Source organism: Panicum virgatum, chromosome 3N, assembly GCF_016808335.1.
Source record: "Panicum virgatum strain AP13 chromosome 3N, P.virgatum_v5, whole genome shotgun sequence".
NCBI lineage: Eukaryota > Viridiplantae > Streptophyta > Magnoliopsida > Poales > Poaceae > Panicum > Panicum virgatum.
In genome coordinates, this window is record NC_053147.1 from 561073 (window position 1) to 584295 (window position 23223).

The 23223-nt window shown below is 46.1% G+C and overlaps 2 protein-coding genes and 1 pseudogene across 3 annotated transcripts; 1 reads left to right on the forward strand and 2 right to left on the reverse strand.

The window, feature by feature from the left end:
- Nucleotides 1-1197: 1197 nt before the first annotated feature.
- LOC120663430 (vacuolar protein sorting-associated protein 32 homolog 2-like) lies at nucleotides 1198-4357 on the reverse strand. 2 transcript variants are annotated; one of them, XM_039942245.1, is made up of 4 exons: nucleotides 4218-4355; nucleotides 3533-3670; nucleotides 1682-1796; nucleotides 1198-1559 (listed from the first exon to the last, which is right to left on the reverse strand). In XM_039942245.1, the coding sequence occupies exons 2-4, from the start codon at nucleotides 3535-3537 to the stop codon at nucleotides 1383-1385; spliced, it is 297 nt and encodes a 98-aa protein (XP_039798179.1). In that variant the 5' UTR covers nucleotides 3538-3670; nucleotides 4218-4355; the 3' UTR covers nucleotides 1198-1382. The 2 variants fall into 2 exon arrangements, with proteins under 2 accessions (XP_039798179.1, XP_039798178.1); XM_039942244.1 differs by having other exon boundaries at nucleotides 3533-4357.
- On the reverse strand, nucleotides 2067-3507 carry LOC120663431 (vacuolar protein sorting-associated protein 32 homolog 2-like). Its single transcript, XM_039942246.1, has 3 exons — nucleotides 2596-3507; nucleotides 2256-2341; nucleotides 2067-2152 (listed from the first exon to the last, which is right to left on the reverse strand). Exons 1-3 carry the CDS (start codon nucleotides 2684-2686, stop codon nucleotides 2090-2092), a joined length of 240 nt encoding a protein of 79 aa, XP_039798180.1. The 5' UTR covers nucleotides 2687-3507; the 3' UTR covers nucleotides 2067-2089.
- Nucleotides 4358-5561: 1204 nt separating the features above from the next.
- Nucleotides 5562-8588, forward strand: LOC120663429 (annotated as a pseudogene).
- Nucleotides 8589-23223: the final 14635 nt, after the last annotated feature.

Genomic DNA, 23223 nt, shown 5'->3' on the forward strand with positions numbered 1-23223 from the left:
GGCCGTCAGAAAGCCGAGGCGGGAACGGCGTCTAGTGCCACGGCGTGGAGGCGGGAATCTTCCCGCGCGTGAGGTTTTGGCGGTTTTCTCAAAACCGGCCACCTACCCGGGTTTCGCGGACCCTCCAAAACCGCAGACCAGATCTTCATCAAGATGGCAGCATCATGGAGAAGACTTCGTTTCGAAGAAAGAACCCCAGCCGTCAGATGGGATCGTGTACAGGGGGATACTGCAGACCAACCGGTCTGACCGGTCCCTGGCACCGATCTGACCGGTCTCCGCGGGTATAAATACCCCTTCACTTGTATTAGGTCGTGTGGCTTTTGTAACTCGTCCGTGAATTGCTCTTTCTCCCAGGCCCCCACCCCTGTGTCTCTCTCCCCCGTTCTTCTCTTTAGAGTAGAATTAGTCCATGGATTGGTGAGACTTTGTGTTGGATTTGATTGGGAAAGGATGCCCTATCCTCCTCGTGCCCTCTGGGCTTTTTGAATCAATCCAATCCCCTCGTTTTTGTGCCCTTGTGTGATTTTCGGGATATAGGCCGACGGTTTAAGTTTCGAGAGAAATTTTGACCAGGCTCTCATTCACCCCCTCTGGTCGCCGGTTCCGGTCCCTCGTAAATCATTGCAAATCATTGCGAATTTTCATCCTACATCAATCCTTAACTCTTGCTGCCCAATGCATTGTTCCCTGCCCTAACTCTTCTTGTGATCTCGTCACTGGTTGTCATCGTTCTCGGTGAGCAGCACATCGACCTCCGCGTAGCCCTTGGCTCGGTACTGCTTGATGATGATGTCCGCGTCGAATCCGCCAGCGACTTAATGACGAGACAGCCCTGGTTTTGCCAGCATGGCACTCGCGGTATGGCTCGGAGCCTCGGACATGTCCAGGGCCTCCTCCTCCTCGTCATCTCCCAATCAAGGGCTCATCAAAGGGTTCCTTGAGAAGGAATTACGTCAATCACCTCCTGCTTCAACTTCTTCCTTACAATCTCCTTCTTGCTCCTCTCCTTGCAGGCACCAGACGGCTGTACCTCCAAGCTCACCACCATCGCCTCGTCGTTCCTCTTCAGGTCATGACCACCCCTCCTGCATCACAGTCGCAGTCGTCTCGAGCCTCTTCTTCAGGTCATGCTCACCGCCCTTCATCGCTCTGGATAACAGGTATCTGCAGTTTTAACAGAACAAGGGAATGGAGGGCAGCACCAAATAAATAAATATAGTTACCATAAATATATTGCCTCGCGCCCGCAACCGGCACCGTATCAGATCCAAATGACCCGTCCAAACGGACACGGATCTCCTACAACAAACTGAATTTACAACATTCATACAAGTAAGCACCAGGATCCCTCCCAATGTCAGTCAAGCTTGAAGCTACAACTAAAGTGCCATCTCTGCCTGAAGTTTGGTCAGTTCACTCAAATCACTGCTCTGCATAGAAGATGATGTTTGCTTTGCCAATGGTTCCACATGCGCAGATATCCTCGCTGGTGGTGCAGGCAACTCTTCCTCGAGTTCTTCCTCCTCCAGATCTTCCAGCTCTGCTTCTAGCTCATCCTGTTTTAATAAGATATTATTAAACAGAATGATTTCCACATATTTAAAAAATGTTTGCGCATGTTATGGCTTGATCGTGTTTTGAGCATGTGCACCTTTTTACCAGGCAAGAGAATCAGTACCTCGTCAAAATCAGCAGAAGCACCAACTGGTGTTGCAAGTGCCTCTTGTATCTGTCTCATATTTTCTGTCTGTTCGTTTGCCGCATCAATGGCGTTCTCAATATCATCAATGTCCCTGCACGATAATTACCATAACCAGTTCACCCATGTACCAGTTATTACAACATTTCAATATATACATAGCCTACATGAGACCCAGTAATACAAGAATTTAGTTAACTTCAGAATGTGCACAAACTTCCTAACAAAGAACAATTAGATCGAGAATATATTTTCATTGTATTACGAGAGATGTAGAAAATGGCAACCTTTTCAGATATGGTGTACTACAGCTTAATTAGCCGTTTTAGTGAAAATGAGAAGGAAAATGGAATCTTACAGTGATTGCTGAATAGCTTTGACAGCAGATCATCCAGAGCGCAAAGCACCAACAGTATCGGTAGTTGCCTTTGCACTTTCAAGCATTATAATCTACAAAATTAATTTCCTATCAGTCTATTTCAATATTTTAGAAGCTCTGAGATGTACTACAAAGGTTCAAAGTTGAAATTGTATATGTTTAAATTTTCATTACCTGGTCATGAACTCGCAATTGAAAATTTGATAGCTGTTCAATTTGTGTCTCGTACAGCTTCTTTTTCTTTAGACACTGAATTGCAGCTGCAACAGACAACAAGTAATTTCATATATATCTGAAAAGTTACAAAAAAGTATAGAGCATCACAAGTTCAAAAAAAATTCCGCTGGAGTGATTAACTCGTTGTCTGGGAATGGTGTCTAGACATGCAAGTTCTTGAAAAAGTAGCAAGCAAATAAATTTGCAAGTTTAACAATTATGCATGAAAAATTCTCACAATATTGTAACAAAATGTAAGACTGATAGATGTCTTTTCTCCAAATTAATGATTTCTTACCATTCTTGTTCTTCGATTTTGTATAATCCTTAGCCTTCTCGATTTCAGCAGAACACTTCTTCTGAAGGAAACGCTCTTTCTTCTCCAGCATTTCTAGAGTCTATCCACATGAACAGTAAAAAATACACCATTGTGAAAGGTAAATGTAAGGTAGCAAGTTCATACCTCGGCACCACAAACATAATGTGCTGATCTGTTAACAATCACTTACGATGCAGATTGAGGGGCATGATCGCAAAACAGATACATCCATAGTGTCAACATGAAATACTATACTAAGTCCTCAAAATTGACAAGTGTTGATTGCTGAACAAATTTTCATTCATAGGACTGAAAATAAAGTTGACCATCTAGAATTTAGCTGATTATATTCTTCTGTACACATCCTACCTGAAGGTCAACATTAAGACAGGCTGGCAGCTTTTGCCAAGGACTTCTTCTATTTTGTTTTTCAAACATGAAGATTTCTAATCTTCTATTATTTTATTTCACTACATCTTCTGGAATCCATTGAATTCAAAAATCCCACGTGTTTGAATTACATCATTCAACTGAAGAAGTGAAGATGGATAGGCTTGTTTCATGACACACGAACTCCGTGAACTGCACACTCTAATCCAGTCCTCTCTTGCCAACAAAATAAGTTACAGTAATGGCATACTCTTAAGAAAGGGAGCAACCATGGAGGCACCATTCTAAGAAAAAAATTATTTACATATTTTGCAGGTGATCAGTTTCCATTTCAAGAACTTTTCTAGATTAGAACATATTAAACCTCCATGAACTTCAACGCCCCTAATCCAGTCCAGACCTATCTTGCCAACCAAAGAAATTTATGGGACTCCTACATACTATTGAAGGAACACAAGCACAACAAGAGTAAAGACTAAGAACAAGGAAGACAAGCAAAGAATTCTCTGTAACGGGGATGACAGACCTCATGGAGCCGATCCAACGTGGGTATCGCAGAGGAGGTTGCGTCCTTCTTCTTCTTGCTCTTAGTCTTTGGCAACAATTTCTTCAGCATGTTCTTGCCAGTCGTCCTTGCTGATTGTCAATCTCGTATGATGATGGCCTGTGTATGAAGGAATAGTAGGGTGATGGATTGGAGATGGCCTCTCAAGGGTGAAGGGGAAAGTGAGGGAAGAGGTTCTCAGAATAGATTCCTTGAGAATAGTAGGAAGAATATGTTGTAATGAAGGACAGAGAAAGACCTCTCTGCTCATGTTAAAGAAGAAAAGGAAATTTCAATGATGTTGCTATCTTAAGGATGAAAAGTGACAATTCTATCAGCCGCGGAAGATATCTACTTATGACAGAAAAAAAACAGAATCCGCATGTGGAAGAAATATGTAGCAGGTATGTTGGATTAGGTGGGTCTTGCAACCTATCTATAATTTGGCATGTTGCTGCTGTCAGCATCTACTATATGGTTAGCAAACAACTGTGAATCCTACATCATAACACTTGATGCTTCTTACATGAGACAGAGTGCCGAGGTAAATCATCCCCCCTTTTCCTTTCAGGACAAGTAGTTGAGCTGCCATGCATTTGCTATCATCTTTGTTTTGCCTTTGGAGTGAGTAAAAAAATTAAATTCGCATTGCAAAATTCAGATATACCTAAAAAGTGCAGAATAAAGAGCCGGGGTATTCTTAACCCATGCCTCCATTCAGAAAGCATCCAGCTTTTGCGAAAGGGCTTGCAGATGGGAGGCCAATTTCAGTTCCCCCTTTTTCCCCATTCATTAACCGCAAAAGATGGGATATGAGATATCTACAGTTTATAAATTCCCTTACCTTTTTAGAGGGTTTCAACTTCAAGAGCGCAAAGGGACCTGGTCAGAATCATGAGCGTGTACTAGAGGTCTACTGGACTGGAACCGGTTCCTCATCACGGGTCACTGGAAATGCACGCGCGTAACTGTAGAATAGTATTCCCCACTGACCAGATCAACAGAAGCTGCAAGTCCAGAATCTCCAGCCGAGACAAATCCCGGCCCGCAAGATGCAAGTGTGAGGCTGCGCCAGCATATGCAACTATGCAGGGAGGGCAAAGAGAAAGAGGACTCACCACCTAGCCGAGCAGCTGCACAGCGGCCCGCGCCAGCCTCTCTACCAGCTCCAGCGGTCGGCGCGGCGGGCCCCCGCGTTGGGTGACCAGCACTTGCCTTGCCTGCCTTGGAGGCTGGGAGCGGAGTCGCGCAGAAGCTGGCCGCAGTGGAGCTGAAACCGTCGAGCCGGTGCCCGGTGGGCGGTGGCGCTGGCTGTCAGCCTGCCGCCTGCGGTGCGGAGAACTTGCTGCCTTTTCTCTTTTTTTTTCTTTTTTTGAGAGGAAACTGCTGCTTGACACGGGCAAGAATGCAAGCAGCAAGCCAAATCTTTTTTTTTTTTTACACAAGCAGCAAGCCAAATCTTGTTATGGGCTGGATCGGCAAATTTTCAGTACATGCAGAGAGAGAAGGCCGGCCCGTCAGCTTTCCTTCCAAATCATCCATGGGCCAGGCCGGCCTTAATGCACGAAGAAGGGACAAGCAAAGAAAAATTGCAAAATCATAAGTAATTTATTTTAAATCAAAAAATATGAAATGACTATCAAAAGTTTTCTAAAAGGTAACCTATTTGTTGGCACTATACTTGTCGGTTATCCGGATCCAGTTTTTTATGTTCATAGTGTTTCATTGCTTATAGTTGTGCCTATTATTTTTTAGTAGATAAGATTCAAATAGAGCAATCATAGATAGGTTATATTTTTAGAAAAATTTTAGTACTAGTTTCATATTTTTCTAATTTAAATGAATTTGTTATGATTTTTTGGATCTAATTAGATTGTTTTAACTTCTAAAAAATACAAAACCACCTTTTCTAAGCACCAAATTTGCTCGATTTTAACAGCTAGATGGCTTATGTTAGCCAATTTTGTATTGGAATGTTGAAAATCGGATTTTTGTGATAGTTCAAGAATGTAAACTAGATTTTTTTCCCCTTTTTTATACTGAAATAAAATGAGCTCATTCCGTGCAGAGCTCACAGCCACAAAATAAAAGTAAACACAACTAGTACACAGTGCATGCCATGCAGTTGGACGAAAATAGCTGCTGCTTCCTGTGATCACTCCTCACCCCACACACGCACTTCATTCTCTCACTCCTTCCCTTGCCGCACGACAGCCTCCAGCGATCATCGCTAGTCATCGCCGGCGACGAATTGATCGAGAACGGTCGGCCGACGAGGAGGAGGAGGCCGGATTACTGATAGATGGCGTCGACGGCGGTGAGCGACCCGCTGGAGGAGCTATGGAAGCACACGATGTCGTCGGACAGGACGGACCTGCTGTGCTTGTACCCAAGCAAGATCACCATGAGCGGCATCTGGACGGGGGACAACCCGCTCGACTTCTCCCTCCCGCTGCTCCTCTTCCAGATCATCCTCATCACCACCACCACCCGCGCCGTCGCGCTCCTGCTCACCCCGCTCCGCCTCCCGCGCTACATCGCCGAGATCCTCGCCGGCTTCCTCCTCGGCCCCTCCGTGCTCGGCCGCATCCCCCACTTCTCCGACATCGCCTTCCCCATCCGCAGCCTCTTCATCCTCGAGTCCATGTCCCTCCTTGGCCTCATCTACTACACCTTCACCATCGGCGTCGAGATCGAGCTCCACACCGTGCTCCGCGCCGGCCGCCGGAGCTTCTGGTTCGCCGCCGCCTCCGCCTCCGCGCTCCCGCCCTTCCTCGTCGGCGCCGCCACCGGCTACGTCGCCGTCAGCACCGATGGCACCAGGAGGACCGCGGACCAGTTCCTCAACACCCTCTCCTTCCCCGTCTTCCTCGGCGCCACCTTCTGCGCCACCGCCTTCTCCGTGCTCGCGCGCAACATCGCCCAGCTCAAGCTCGCCGGCACCGACGTCGGCCAGCTCTCCATCTCTGCGTCCCTCATCAACGACACCTTCGCGTGGGGCGGCCTCACCGTCGCCACGGCGCTCGCGCACGTGCGCTACGGCATGGTCCCGTGCGTCTGGACCATCGCCTCGGGCTTCCTCATCGTCGGTGCCAGCTACCTCGTCGTCCGGCCGATGCTCCTGCGGCTGGCGGGGCGTGTCGCCGAGGGGGAGGTGGTCACCGAGCTGCAAGAGTGCTCGGTCCTCATCGGCGTCATGGTCGCGGCGCTCGTGGCCGACGCCGGGGGCACGCACGCCATCTTCGGCGCGTTCGTGTTCGGCCTCGCCGTGCCCAACGGGCCGGTCGGCGTGGCGATCGTGGAGAAGGTGGAGGACTTTGTGGTGGGGACGCTGCTGCCCCTCTTCTTCGCCATGAGCGGCCTCCGCACGGACACCGCCAAGATCACCAGCATGAGCGCGGCGGTGCTGTTGATGGTGGCGGCACTGGCCGCGGCGATCCTCAAGGTTGTCGCTGCGGTCACCGTGGCCGGCGCGTTTGGCATGCCGCTGCACGATGGCACTTCCATCGGGCTGCTGCTCAACACCAAGGGAGTCATCGAGCTTGTCATCCTCAACATTGGAAAGAACAAAAAGGTAACCTGTGTTTTTTCTGCTGATTTTTATTTATTTTCACTGCATGTTCATTCACTTCGATTGACTATTGATTCAACAATGCAGATCATGAGCGACCAGTCGTTCACGGTTCTGGTGTTCATGTCGGCGCTGATCACGGCGCTGGTGACGCCGCTGCTGGCCATGGTCGTCAAGCCGGCGCGGCGCCTCGTGTTCTACAAGCGGCGCACCATCGCGTGGGCGCAGCCCGAGTCGGAGTTCCGCGTGCTGGCCTGCGTCCACATGCCGCGCGACGTGCCCGCGCTGCTGACCCTCCTCGACGTCGCCTCGCCCTCCGACCGCTCGCCGGTGGCGGTCCAAGCCCTGCACCTGATCGAGTTCGCCGGCCGGTCCTCGGCCCTGCTCCTCATCAACGCCTCCGCGCCGTCGTCCTCCTTCGAGCACTCCACGCACGGGCGCAGCCAGGTGGAGCTGCAGTTCAAGCACATCTCCCACGCCTTCCTGGCCTACGAGGAGAACGTGCTGGGCGTCACGGCGCGCACGGTGGCCGCCGTGTCGCCGTACGCGACCATGCACGACGACGTGACCGCCGCCGCCGAGGACCGGCACGCCGCGCTGATCCTGCTGCCCTTCCACAAGCACCGGTCGGTGGACGGCGGCCTGGAGGTGTTCCACCCGGCGATCCAGCCGCTCAACCAGAGCATCCAGCGCTTCTCGCCGTGCACGGTGGGCATCCTTGTGGACCGCGGCCTGGGCGGCGTGCCTGGCGCCGGGTGCCGCGTGGCGGCGCTCTTCTTCGGCGGCCGCGACGACCGCGAGGCGGTGGCCCTGGCGACGCGCATGGTGTGCAACCCGGCCATCGACCTGACGGTGCTCCGCTTCGTCCAGAAGGGCGGCGGGGGCTTCATGGGCGGCGCCGATCAGTTCGACGCGCTCAAGGAGCGCAAGGCCGACGACGCGTGCCTGCGGGAGTTCCTGGACCGGGCCAACAGCATGAGCGCCGGCGGCGGCGGCGGCGCGGGCGTGGAGTACCGGGAGCGGGGCGTGTTCAACGCGAGCGAGATGGTGGCGCAGATCCAGGAGGTGGAGGCGCTGGGGAAGGACCTGTTTGTGGTGGGGAAGGTGCCGGGGCTCCGGCGCTGACGGCGGGGATGGCGGAGTGGACCGAGTGCCCGGAGCTGGGGCCGATCGGGGACCTGCTGGCGTCGAGGGACTTCCAGACGGTGGCGTCGGTGCTGGTGGTGCAGTCGTACGCGAGGCCGTCTGCCGGGGCGGTTTCAGGGGAGCTGGGGGGCTATGGCGGCGACGGCGGCGTGCCCGCGGCGGGGAGGCCGCCACGGCCAGATCATATCCGTAGGAATAGCATTGGGATGGGGAGCTGGAGCTAGAGAGAGGACTGGGAATACCATTGGAAACGCCATCGCTGGCAGTTCTTTGAATTCCATATTAATTAGCCTGGAGAACAAGTCATCTTCATGGTTGCTAGCCTGCTGAACGCCGCGCGCGTGACACGCACGGTGCGTGACGGTGATCGTTCCAGCTCGCGCCAGGCAAGGCGGCGGCCGGCGAGGAGGCCGTCACACCCGTCGCTTGCTTGTCTCGCCGGAGAGGAGATCTGACGCGCGTTCCGGCCGTCGCAGAACACGCGTACCAGGTTCCTGCCATGGCATCACGAAGCTGGCCGTTCGGCAGAGAGCTAAGGCTGCGTATCCATGGCGGCGCGCACTCTTCCTCATCGGTTGCGCGGCTTCTCGCCACGGCGACGCACGCTGGCAGTCACGCCAGCGCAGCACCCATCGTCCCTGGTTCCTTGCTGCGATAGAGCGCCTGCGGCGATGGAAATAAGCGGAAGGGATGGATATCGGCGAGCCGTGCGCCGGAGGAGGACGACACGCCGGCGCGGGGCCGTTGTCGGGCCGTGCCGACCGCGTGCGCCGGCGTCCGCGGCTGACATGGGGGCATGGGGCTGGACGGTGTTTGGTTCGCCGACCAAGAGGCGGACGGTATTTCAATTACCGTCCGGCCTCAAGTGATTTTCAACCGTAGGATGGCATCTGTGCGGCTGAGATGGGACCCGGCGGCCTGGAGCGGGAAATTGTTGGTTTGGGCCGCGCCAAATGAAGGCCCAGCTCCCTGAGCCCATTAGCTCGCTGAGGCCCGTAGCCCGGTGTGCAGAGTTGCTTCATCTGGTTGCTCCGGCGCTCCCCGCCGGCGCCCGTACCTCGCCGCGGCTCCGTCGCTGCAAATTTTGAGAAGAACTTATAGCTTTCACAAAGGCTGGGAATTTCTTTAGATTAGGTCGTGTATCATATTGATGTAAAACTTTGGAAATTAATAAAGTTTGAATAATGTAACAATGCCTTGAACGTCGGAAGCAGTATGTGCTCCAATGCAAATTAAACTACCAGCTGATCGAACTTTCAATCTTTTTACTGGTTGTCTGAATTGTTGGCTCCGCTTTTATCATGGATGCCTACCTACGGAGTATCTCCCAGTATGTTGATACCAGCTTGGTAAAAGAAGCAATAATGCATGCCATGTCGATTTCAACAGCATGTCCGAGATGTGACATTTTTCATACAAGGAGACAGGAGAGGACAAACATTATTAACCTCTCTCGATCCACTACTTCTAGGCTGTGTTTATATCCGCAAAAAAATGTAAAAAGAGTCACATCGGATATTGTAGTATATTGTAACACTTTTCGTTTGTTTGTGGTAAATATTGTCCTATCATAGACTAACTAGGCTCAAAAAATTCGTCTGTACATTAAAACTATGCAATTAGTTTTTTTATTTACCTATATTTAGTACTCCATGTATAAGACAAAAGATTTGATGTGATAGGTGATAGGTGAATAGTACTCCATGAATGACGAGCGTGGTCACATTATGATTGGACACGAGATGAGACAGCTAGGCATATATGGCTCTGTTTAGTTTTTTACATGTAAACGCAAAAAAGCCGTAAACGCATTAAAGTGAAAATGAATCTTGCTAATTTGAAGTACTAAATGAAGTCTATTTACAAAACTTTTTGCATGAATGGGCTGTAAATCGCGAGACGATTCTAATGAGTCTACTTAATCCATGATTTTGCAACAGTGATGCTACAGTAACCATCCACTAATTATTAATTAATCATGGATTAATTAGCATCATTAGATTCGTCTCGCGATTTACAACCCATCTATGCAAAAAATTTTACAAATAGACTTCATTTAGTACTTCAAATGAAACTAAACACACCCTATATATATGGATGGATACACATGCATGCGTTTACTTGGTCCCGGAATGCATGCATGGGTATGGTATAGTACCAGCAAAAGCTGGCGCACTTCAGCCCGATTTGTTTTGTTTATAGAAGAGCGAACACACTTTGACCACTAATTAGGAGTGTCAAATAAAGATAATTTATAAAGCCAACTTTACAACGGCTGCGCTAGGAATCTGAAGAATCTAATGAGGTCTTTGACCGCGTGATTAGAGGATGGTTACTGTAGCATCACTGTTGCCAATCATCAATTAATTACCGTCATTAGATTCTCGCGAAAAATTACACTCAAACCTGAAGAGATTTGACAAATAAACTTCATTTAGTACTTCATGCGGAGCTTAAAGACGCATTCTAGAATGTTCTAGTGAAAACCAAACATGACATCTCTACTAAAAGAACGCTAGTTTTTTTTTTAAGATCAGCAACTAATCTATTAACATATTAGAATAGACAGCAAAGATTAAGAGCTCATCAGCAGCTGACGATCTATAACATATTGTCACTTTAATCTGCATGTAATATTCCTATTGAACATGCATATTACACATAAGTCCATAAAATAAATTGATTATATATTCAAAGGATAATAATGTAGCTAGGAAATAAAGCCTACAAGTAGAAACCTAGTCGTTGGCTAACCAACAATACAGAAAAGCTAGTCAGTGAGGTATATTTGAGACTGTCCAATCTAAACCAAAGCATGGCATGTAGCTCTAAACAAGAGAAGACAAACATGCTACTACTATTGCTACATATGTGTACAAATATATAGCACGCAGCTGGTTGGGACGGGAGACACGGTGCACGGTGTGTCACATGGGGCAGGTACGCAGCAGGATACTGTAGTTGAGCAGGCCGGGAGGAAGTATCCAAGGGGAAAGTTGCAGAGGAGTGAGGAGAGATCAGCTCAGCTCATATCAAGCAAGGGTCCCCTGCTGGCTGCTGCCGTGCTGCATCGCGGATAGTAGTGTACATGGGGAAGGAGGAATTATTTGGAGCAACGGACCGGACAAGGGGAACACGATGGATGCAACACTGATCGATGCACATACTTACTGTATTCAACAGTACAGCTAAACAACCCGTGATATATGCCAGATAATAACGGACCTGCATGCATGCATGCCTCGGAAGTCGACGACGTTTGTTGACTGCATTTGCTTAGAGCAACTATTATGGACGACTGGGAGCCGGCGGAATTCGACGTGGGAGAGAGATAAAATAAGAGAGAGAAGAAGCGGATGTTTTGCGAGACGCCGGCAGGAGCGGGCGGATGCGCGCGAGGAGGCTACTATTGGCTGCGGTGCTGCGCCGCTGGCTGTCCATTCGCCACCGCTCACGGCAGCTACAGCAGCAGCACTAAATGCATGCCAGAGTGGCGTCCTTTTCGACCGAGTGCTGCCGCAACCATTGCCCTTGCTCTTATGTGTTGTTGAGCGACCAAACTAAAATATGCGTTTTTAATTTTCTTGTAGTATATTTTCTTGCATTAGTATACAGATTAGTTAGTATTTTGATTAAGAGGCCTAGGCGCCTAGCAAGTCAAGCATGTAATTAATTTTTTCAGAAAAGCTAAGTCACTTCTTCAAAAAAAAAAAAACCCAAGTCTGATGAATCGGAGCTGCACGCATGAGTACATTATTTCTGGGGTTGAGGCAGAAAAAAAAAGGGAGGTCAATAATATGGTCATGATGTTTGCAATCATCCACTGCTAGCACTTTTGCAGATCTAGTACGTGTAGGGATCGATCACAATTCACAAGGCCGGCCTGAAGTGACGCTACGCTCAGGTCGACTCAGACTGATCGATATGCTCGTGTCTAGTACATGTCACGGCTTGCACAGTGATAGATGAGCCCCGGTACTATACTGCTCATGCATCCATGTGCGTACGTACTACTTCTACACACCACTCGATCAATCGATCGATCGATCATTGCAGATGTAGTAAGATACACATGTACAGTGAATTTCGATCATGCATGCATTATTCTCTGATCTGTTCTTCGTTGGCCTTACTTATGGATCGGAGTATGCGTGACTCTTCAGTTCGTCCGTCCGGTATGCTGCCGACATGCATGCTGCTAGGTGGTTCCAAGAACACATGGATGCATGCATGCATGTGTATGGATCGGATAAACAAGTGGCCATGCACAGGCCTGCATGAAATACCAGCAAGCTGGTACTGTACGGACTCTACTGCTAGTTATGATTATGTAGCCCCAAGCTTCAGCTTTTACTTGTTGTCTCGCCTCGATCAGGGTGTAATCGTATCGAGAGAGTGACGTTTTTTTATTCTTGGACAGAATCGAGAGTGACACTTGTGTCACATTCTTCTCATCATCTATTCGCGCATGGGTTGGTCCATGCCGATGATAGATGTGCCTTATCAGTATCAGGCGGTTTATTAGTTTTTTTTTGCTCTGAACCTGAGTTAATAATTAATTTGACTACTTGATATCTGAATAATGTGCGCATTCTGTATTATTTATTCTCTCCTTAACAGTGCTTGATCTGATCTGGCTATTGTCCCAAATCTTGGCACCTCCACACGCACACTCATCCGTTTATATGGAAGATAAAACTAAAACGTACAGGTGAAGAACAGTACGTATGTATTAAAAAATTTCTGTAGCACGAAAGGAGAATAAGGCATGGGGGCCATGCTATGCGCGGACCACCGGAGCACTCATCTTTGTAGCGAGGGTCACGTGAATGGATACACTAGACGACACCTAATATTCGCCCGTTGCCACGCGAGCAGCCTTACTCGCAGGCAGCAGCCGAGCATGTCGATCTGCTGCACTCATCAGTCACTGCCATTGTCATGCCCTATGCGTGTAGCCTACTACACAGAGCCAGAGCTGCCTGATCAGCCCTCTAGCTAGTACCACTGTACTGAACGCATGCATGCTTGCAAATTAAGCCTGCGCAAATGCTACAAGAATGCACAAGAACGAGATACATACTAGCTAGTGTACCTGCGCGCGCAGAATGCCAAAATGATCTGATCGAGGCCCGCCGCCCTGCTATCATTCCGGCAGTATATGTGTTAGCATTCAGAATTTTCACTTGTGTCGTCGGACATGCCAACGACAGACAAATACCCGTGATCGGTCGATCGGGGTCCTCCTCACTGCAAGAGCCAACAAGCTTGTTTCCTAGCTTATAGCTAGCACCAACAAGCTCTTGCTGCAGCTGATCATACTGATTGTTGCATCGCATTTGCCTTTTCCTTTCTACTTAAGTTGCTTCTTTTGCATTCTGCCTTGTGTATATATTCTGTCCACCATCGTTCATTCCTTATCCACCGCCACATCAGGCACCGTGTAGTTACTACTGCTTGCTCACCCTCTTTGGCTGATTGCACTGCCCAACACCCACGATTTTCAGAAATATATATTGTGTTGAAATAATTTATTAAGTTATTGGACCGATGGCCAAGAAGGAGGGGTTGTTTCAAAGAGTACGAGCATTATGCTAGGCGCCGTTGGACAGAACAGGAGAAGGCGTTGAAAAGGTCCAAAATAATGTTAAATTCAGAGCTAAGGTTTATCATATCCTATTAAAATTTGTACTACATTTCTCCTAATGCAAACTATAAGTCCATTCAATTAATTTTGTTCTAATTTATTTTATTTACCTTTGACCATCAAATATCAAACTCCAATGGGTTGATTACTTCACCATAAACCATATTTTCATACTTTTAAACAAACCAGCATAGTACCTGTGCGTTGCTACGGTTAATATCATCAACTCTATGTTCATTCACTTCATATATACGTCGTGTCGTGATTGTGCGAGACATTGATTGTCCATGTTCTGATCGGGATTCCGATTGATTTGTCCGGGTTCCGATAAGGATTAGGATTGATTTGTCCGGACTCTATCTGTTTAGGATTCCAATTGATGGACCAATGAAATATTGCTTACTTTAAAAATAGTAGAGATAGAGATGGTATAGGAACACTTAATATTTGAAAATATATTTAAATAACTCCTGCTATTATATATATTTATATGGTTATAATTTTAGTGCTTCCTCCACTCATTTCTAGTAGGTGTATTAGGACTTGAGAAAGTTTCTTGAGTTCTACTTTATTCGTTATATATTGCTAGAAAATCAATATTGTACCAAAAATCTATGAAATATAAATTTATTTACTTATTAGCTTTTCATATTTCATATTAGTATAATATTGATTTTACTTATTATACAACACTTGCACTAATATGAATTTATTTACTTATTAGCTTTTACTTATTAGTATACAGTAAGCGTGATTTTGCTGATTATTAGTAAGTAGTTATAAAGTTTGACTTTCAAAAATTCTATTACTCCTAGAAAAGTGCTAATGGCCTTGTTTGGTTACCGGCGCCATTTTAGGATCTCTAGAATGCACGCTTCCCAAAAAAGAATCGCATATATAGAGTGCTAAATAAGTTTATATGTAAAATCTTTTTAGAGATGTGTATAATTTTTCGCGATGAATCTAATGACGGTAAGTAATCGATAGTTGGCTACAGTGCTGTTACAGTAACTATTCTCTAATCACGCGGTCAAAGGCCATTAGATTTTTCAAAGCTCCTAGCACAGAGGTTCTGTAGTTAGTTTTATAAACTGATTTTATTTAACACTATAATTAGCGATCAAAATTTCATAACACTTTCTAGCGCGGAAACCAAACAAAGTCGTATGCCGCACGAGGCGTAGCCGCATCTGCTAGACTGCTGCTGGCTGGAAAAGTGTTAGAGTACTCCTGGAAATCCGAGTCGCTTTTTCATGGCACGTTCGTGGCCTAGACACGGATTCCTGGTTGAGCTGCGGCTGCCTGCCATAGGATTCTTGGGCCTCGAGCGACGTGCCTGATCTCTCTCATGCAACAAGTCAAATGCTCACCAAAAAAAGCTACTAGTAGCTACTAGTTGCTGAAGCATTGTTGTGTTGACCTAAACGTTGGTTTCCTTTCCAGCTACGTATCACATGCGCATCATGGTTGATCGAATTAGTCTGCAGGGCCAATGGGGCCTGAGTGTTTATAATGACCTGTCTTGATCGAGAGGGGTTGTCTGAACACCAACCCAAGCTAGTTCAGAAATCAGAATGTGAACAAGACACGTAGCATTATGTTTGTTCATGTTGACATATACTGTAGCACAAAGTATACGTAAAAAATAAGACCTTATTTAGATGCAAAATGTTTTGGATGTAAAGTATTATAGCACTTTCGTTTGTATTTGATAATTATTATCTCGCCATAGGTTAATTAGGCTCAAAAGATTCGTCTCCCAAATTATAGTCAATATGTAATTAGTTATTTTGTTTAGCTACATTTAATATTTCATGCATGCGTTCAAAGATTCGATTTGATGGAGAATCTTGTAAAATTTTGGAATTTCAAGTGCATCTAATCAAGGCCTAAGGCTACCAGCAAAGCTTGGATTTTATGTTTATTTTGACGCTTCAGAACCTTCATTCTATCAAAACGTGTTCCAGAATAAGAGAAATTGTAGAAACTCCGGCAAAAAAGAAAAACATCTGAACAACATAATGTTTTTAAGACCGAATCCTCATCATCATTAACGGTTTGTTGTCATCAAAACGCGTTAGATAATAAGAGAAATCCACGAACAAGAAAAAAGCACCTGAAACATTGTCTTTAGACTGAATCATCGTTAGCGGCGATCTAATCTATTCTTTAGTTGCTCAATGCATGTACGGAACCGTAAAAAATATCTTGTGCCGCATTTAAATTCCTAGTTGTTGACGCAAATCTCGGTCAACACACGAACACACTAGATCGTGCGGCGCGAGAAAGAGCTCGATGCAGCTCTCTCTGCGTGGAGCGGTCAGACCGGTCTAAAGGACCGGTCAGACCGGTCGCCGGTGAGAATCGGCGACGGCCGACGAACGCGAACCCGGGAGGGACCCCGTCAGGGTAGGCGCACGTAGGGTTGTTCTAGGATCGGCAGGCCACCTAGAACGCCTTCAAACATCGCGGAGACGAAGGAAGAACAGCAGAGGGGGTTGGAAAAGCTAGGGTTTGGAGAAAAGGATAAAAAGTAGAGTTTGTATTGATTTTGTTCGATTGTATCTCTAATCGGCCGTGACCCTTTATATTTATAGGGTGGGGTGGACTTATCCCGCAAGAAATCCTGTTTACAGATCTAAATCTATAAAAATCTCTAGTTGTACTCGGACTCCACCTAGACCGGTCAGACCGGTCGGACCTACCGGTCAGACCGGTCGGCCACTGCCGGACAGACCACAGTGCCTTGACCAGTCAGACCGCTCGGTCATACCGGTCAGACCGGTTGGTGCCAATTTTGGCTGTCAACATATGCCCCCCTGTTTTTTTGGTAAAGCTTGCTTACCAAAAAACATTCTTCTGAGCCGAAATTGTCTAAGGGCGATGATTAACACTACATCGGCCATGTTTTGCTCAAGTCAATGTTGAAACAACTTGTTTGGGCTGCCACACCTTCTTCATTGTCGCTGACGTCTTCGGCACGGTCTCCACTTGTTGTCCCATTGTCTCCTTTTTGCGCATATGTTGCAGCCTTCACTTCTGAGTATGAGACAAACCTGAGGGACACCACCTCGGCTGTAAATATTTTGAATCTTGCTCCTTGCTCTTCCCATTCCCTTTGCTGCAATCAACATCTTGCTTGACCGGATTATTGCTAGCAATAATCGGTCTTTGTAATAATGCATGATTTGGATACATAGGAGGATATTGAATATAATATGATTGCATATGCATCCTACTATAATCCATAGGTGTATAACAGTAAGGATACCAACAATACCATGGAGCAATCGGTCCACTAGATGAAGTATAATTACTTTGACTCGATTGCTCTTGATGTCTTGACGATGATCCCTTATCCTTGACTTCGCTTTGTGGCCCCTTCTGTCTCTGAGCACTCCCTTCCTTCTCATATTTGGCCAAGAGTTCTTTAAAACTCGGCCTTGTCTTAATTTTGGAGGAGTTCCCAGATTTACTGGGCGCACCGGTCAGACCGGTCCCATGACCGGTCAGATCGGTCAAACCGGTCAGACCGCCGCTGTGGCCGGTCAGACCGGTCGACTTGTTGTCGGCCTCCTTCTTGTCTTGCCCCCCGAGTGTTTTTACACCTTGAGGGATCTCGTGTGTCAGCTTCTTTTCAGGTCTTTCATCACCAATAACTACATTCTTCCCCTTTGTTGATTCGGCTTGACTCGGCCGAACTAGCACTTTAGGATTACTCAATTCTAACATATGGACTAGGAAAGGAGTCTGATCAATTTGCATATTAGAAAGAACCAATCGTCCTTCATTAATGGCCGATTGAATTTGTCTACGTAACACATTGCAATCATTAGTAGCATGTGAGAAAGTATTATGAAATTTGCAATATGCTCGCCGTTTCAACTCTTCAGGCGGCGGTAGAGTATGTGACATTTTGACGTATCCAATCCTACATAACTCATCAAATATCCTTTCGCACTTGGATACATCAAAAGTAAATTTCTCATCTTGCCGATTTTTCTGAATCGGCTTAAGAGCAGAACAAGTAAATGGTTTAGCTTGAGATGGCCAAGCAAACTCAGCAGCATACACATCATTAGATTCATCGTCCGAACAATTTGAATTGCATTCTAAAGTATGCACACTAGAACGATGATGTCTTTGAGACTCCTGAGGCTCTTTGCTTCGGCTTTCTATAGCCAAAGCTCTTTGATGCACCTGAGTAACGGTAAAGAAATCATAGCCCTCTAATCTTTCTTTAATATGAGAGCGCAATCCATTAAAAGCCAAATCAGCTAAATCCTTTTCTGCAATATTCACACTAAAGCACCGGTTTTTTGTATCGCGGAATCGTCTTATATAATCATTGACAGATTCATCACGCGATTGTCTAACCGATGTTAAGTGAGACAATTTAAGCTCATCATGCCCACAGAAAAAGTGCTCATGGAACTTCTGCTCTAATTGTTCCCATGAGACAATAGAATTAGGTGCCAACGATGAAAACCATGAGAAAGCGGTTCCAGTTAAGGATAAAGAAAATAAACGCACTTTCAACTTGTTTATTGAACCAGCTTCTCCTAATTGGGCAAGATACTGACTAATATGCTCAAAAGTACTCCTAGTATCTTCTCCACTGAATTTAACAAACTCAGGCAACCTAAAACCAGCAGGGTATGCAACCGAATCAAACGAAGTAGGATACGGCTTTTGGTATGTGCGGGTTTTGCTTCTAACATCCACTCCAAAACTTTCTCTAAGCAAATTAGCCAAATCATTCTTATAATCAGTAAGCATTTTATCAAAATTACTCGAAGAATTTGGCTGTATGGATGTAGATACCTCTCGCTGGTTTGAAACAAACTGACCGGATGGACCGGTCGGACCGGTCGGTACGACCGGTCGAACCGGTTGGGGGGAACCGGTCTGACCGGGCTGATATACCGGTCTGACCGGTCTCTGCCGGTTTTGCCAACGCTGCACATATCGGTCGAACATCTCGTCGGAGATAGGACCGGGGTGTGGCACTGAATTCCTGGAGATTTCTGGTGGTGTGTACTGAACAATCTCGTTCGTTCGGCTAATGTTGGCCGAACCAGGAATACTTATAATATGATCAGTGTATGTGGGTGTAACAGTTTGACCACTGAAATAATTTATCAGCATCCCATATTGAGGTTGACTCATAGGAGATGCTGCCGATGGTTGAGGAACATAAAATTCAGAAGTAGAAACAGATGGAGGTTCATCGGCTGATTCTGGTTTCTTACCAGCCGATTCCCTTTCCTTAGAGCTAAGCCAATTAACCCAATAAACATCATGCTCAGCTAACAATTTCTGAATTTGTTCCATAGTAACACCAGAAGGTGGAGCAGTTGCAGCAGGTGTTACCTCAGTAGATGCATCCGAGGAGGTAGAAGTGAAGTCGATCTCTTTGATCTTGGTGACCTTGCCACCTCGACCGACCTTGATGCTCGCAAGCGCCGCTTGTAGATCTTCTTCATCACGCTTCTTCTTGCGCTCCTCCAGCAGCAAACGAACGTCCTCCGGAAGATGCTCATATGAAGGGATGATGTTCTCATTGTCGATTTCTGTGTTAGAGCCCATCTTCTTGGAGTAGATTAGATCGGTTTTATTAACCAAGATCTTTCTTCCCCAGCGGAGTCGCCAAAAAGTATGTTGACACAAATATCGGTCAACACACGAACGCACTAGATCGTGCGGTGCGAGAAAGAGCTCGATGCAGCTCTCTCTGCGTGGAGCGGTCAGACCGGTCTAAAGGACCGGTCAGACCGGTCGCCGGTGAGAATCGGCGACGGCCGACGAACGCGAACCCGGGAGGGACCCCGTCAGGGTAGGCGCACGTATGGTTGTTCTAGGATCGGCAGGCCACCTAGAACGCCTTCAAACGTCGCGGAGACGAAGGAAGAACAGCAGAGGGGGTTGGAAAAGCTAGGGTTTGGAGAGAAGGATAAAAAGTAGAGTTTGTATTGATTTTGTTCGATTGTATCTCTAATCGGCTGTGACCCTTTATATTTATGGGGTGGGGTGGACTTATCCCGCAAGAAATCCTGTTTACAGATCTAAATCTATAAAAATCTCTAGTTGTACTCGGACTCCACCTAGACCGGTCAGACCGGTCGGACCTACCGGACAGGCCACAGTGCCTTGACCGGTCAGACCGCTCGGTCATACCGGTCAGACCGGTTGGTGCCAATTTTGGCTGTCAACACTAGTATGTCATTATTAAAAATAGTATATTATAGCTTTCTAAGGCATGAAAAGATTACGTAGGTTCTGTTTGGGAGGGTTCCGGCCCCTTGTAAAAATGATGGAGTCGGAGTTGGAGCAGGTAAAGTTGGGTTTTGTGGCTCTACCTTCTCGCAGATAAATTCGTTGCTCCACCTTTTCATATGGTACAGTATAAAACCGCTCTATTTTTTAAGTGTTTGGTAGGACTTCAACAAAAACTGACGAGGAAGCTAGAGTTGGAGCCCTGCCAAAGAATTCGTGTAGTCATGAGGCGTGTAGTCATGTCCGTAACTAATGGTAGGTGAAGTGTTTAATGCTAGCAACTTTCATTCAGATGACAGACCGAAGAGTTAAAACTTGTCCAGAGTACGGTGATTGTTGAGCGAGCCGCAGTCTGAAAAATGAAGAGGACGCAGCAGATAGACTTCAGATTACCGTGTGGTACAGTAGACGAAGACCAGGGACGCAGCCACGACCATGCGTCCTATTTATTTGGAGTAGTGCAAACCCAGGTCTTGTTTAGATATAAAATTTAAAATTCCAAAATTATCCTATCGAATAAGAATTTTAAATACATGGAGTATTAAATTTGGATAAAATAAAAAACTAATTGCATAGTTTGCTTGTAAATTACGAGACGGATTTAATGAACCTAAGCAGACCATGTTTAGATATTAAATTGCTACAGTAAATACATGCTATTGACGGATTAATTAGATTCATTAGATTCATCTCACGGCTTACGGACGGAATCTGTAATTAATTTTGTGATTAGTTTATATTTAATACTTCAAATGTGAAAAGATTTCTTTTCAAAAAGTTTACAAGTGCATCCAAACGAGGGCCCAGTGCTGTGCCCTTGTGATGTGAAGAGAAGCCCGTGTTGATGCACAATCAATTGGTTGGACGAACAGCTTTTGCTCCGTATAATTTGGGCCCCAGAATTCAAAGGAATTGAGCTCCCCTGGTGCCTGTAGCCCTCCCTGTAGGCGAAGGAGGCCATGGCAGAGGTGCACGAGAACGAGTTCAGGTAGTAAGGCCCCGTTTCGCGATTTTGTGATGAAAAGTTACTGTAGTACAATTTGTTATTACTTGACAAATAATATCTAATCATGAACTAATTAGGTTTAAAAGATTCATCTCGTGCTAATCAGTTAGACTGTGTAATTAATTATTTTTAACTACATTTAATGTTTTATGCATGTGTTTGAAAATTCAATGTGACGGTTACTATAGCAAATTTTTTGGGAAGTGAACGGGGCCTAATTGAGCTGCCTGCCCGCCGCGCGGCCGCCTGCGCGCCGATGAAGGCCGTGTTTAGATGTTTTGCAAAAAAATTTTGCGATGAAATCTTGCGAATTTGAAGTACTAAATGAAGTCTATTTACAAATTTTTTTGCACAGATGGGTTGTAAATCGCGAGACAAATCTAATGAGCCTACTTAATCCATAATTGCAACAGTGATGCTACAGTAATCATCCGTTAATTATGGATTAATCATGAATTAATTAGCATCATTAGATTCGTCTTGCGATTTACAATCCATCTGTGCAAAAAGTTTTATAAATAGATTCACTTGTCTTGGTTCTTGTCCATTTGCATGGGATAAGCTAGCGTGATCCTCCTCTTTGCACTAAAGGATCTGTTGATGGACAGAGCGGTCATGGCTATCAGAAAGTATATTTGCTTTGTTCAATTGGTTTCTCAGCTAGCTAGTCAGCAATATTTTTCTTTTATATCAAAATAGCATTAGGGCTTATTTAGATGCATAAAAGTGAATCCGTAAAGCATAGAATACTTTCGTTTGTATTTGGTAATTATTATCCCGTCATGGTTTAACTAGGCTCAAAAGATTCGTCTCGCAAATTATAGACAAACTGTGTAATTAGTTATTTTGTTTAGCTACATTTAATACTTTATGCATGCATTCAAAGATTCGATATGGCGTGAAATTTTGTAAAGTTTTGAAATTTTGAAGGAAACTAAACAAAGCCTTAGTCATCAGACAGTAGTATTTTTTTCTTACAATAAATCTGCACCAGCTACCAGCCACAGCCAGCCGAACAGAACGAGTCCACGCATTTCACTAGCTTTGACATCTCTTTCCCTAAATTAGGCACTCGACCACGGCCATTCATAGAAATTGTTGTAACCATAGCTGCATATAATACAAGTACTATAGATACCGCCAACAAGCAGGAGTTACATTTTTGAAGAACCAAGCAGGAGTTTTATAAAAGTACTCCGTCTATAGAATAGGAAGAACAGTAGTAGCATTGGACAACTCCATCTATCGATGAAGAAGGGAAACTGGGAAAGGATCAAGACCCTACATATATAGTACACCCTAGAAGAGAAGAGAATTGGTTGTTGTTGGAGCGAGCGAGCGGCGAGCCCGAGCAACGCAACGCAACACAATGCTCTCGGCTCCATGGCCGGCCGTGCGTGCAAATGGAAGCATGCCAAGGAACAGGACGACGATGCAGCGAGAACAACGAGACGAAAAAGGGCGCAAGAAAAGGCGAGACCCTTTTTCCATTGGGGAGCCTGAAACGAGGCCACACATGCAAGTCAAGACACCACCGGAAAGCCGGCCGGGGTCCAGTCCACGATGCACCAGCTAGCCTTTTGCAAACTACAGTATAGCAGCAGCGATAAAAGTAAACATCCCGATCTCTATGACGAGAGTCAAAACTCAAAAAAACGCGACTAGTTAAACTAAACAAATGCAAATTAAGTACAAGTGCTAGTATGAATGAGACAATGATCGAGTAGCTAGCTAGGACGAGGGCCACATGGACATGACCAACGTGCATGCAGTGCCGTGCAGTGCAGGGTCCAGTCCAGCAAACCACCCGGCCGGCGTGCGCCTGCCCAACAAACTGTAACCATCACCATGCTCAATACTGGCTGCGGGACAACATTGTTCAAGTCCCCACACAGCAGCCTCAGCATTGCCAATCCTTATATGTGCGTGTTCTTCAGTTTTCAAGCTAGCCATGGATTACCCTTTTTGTTGGCGCTATGGACATGCATTCTTTCAAAAGAAACATTTTTTCTATAAATTATGACCAA

Bases quoted from the DNA above. Each gene is read 5' to 3' on its own strand.
- LOC120663431 (XM_039942246.1), bottom strand. From the start codon at position 2,686: ATGCTGGAGAAGAAAGAGCGTTTCCTTCAGAAGAAGTGTTCTGCTGAA. The intron at 2,342-2,595 runs GTAAGAAATCAT...TGTCTGTTGCAG, and splicing joins AAAATCGAAGAACAAGAATG to CTGCAATTCAGTGTCTAAAG. The intron at 2,153-2,255 runs GTAATGAAAATT...TTAATTTTGTAG, and splicing joins AATTGCGAGTTCATGACCAG to ATTATAATGCTTGAAAGTGC.
- LOC120663430 (XM_039942244.1), bottom strand. The intron at 1,560-1,681 runs GTACTGATTCTC...TTATTAAAACAG, and splicing joins CTTCTGCTGATTTTGACGAG to GATGAGCTAGAAGCAGAGCT.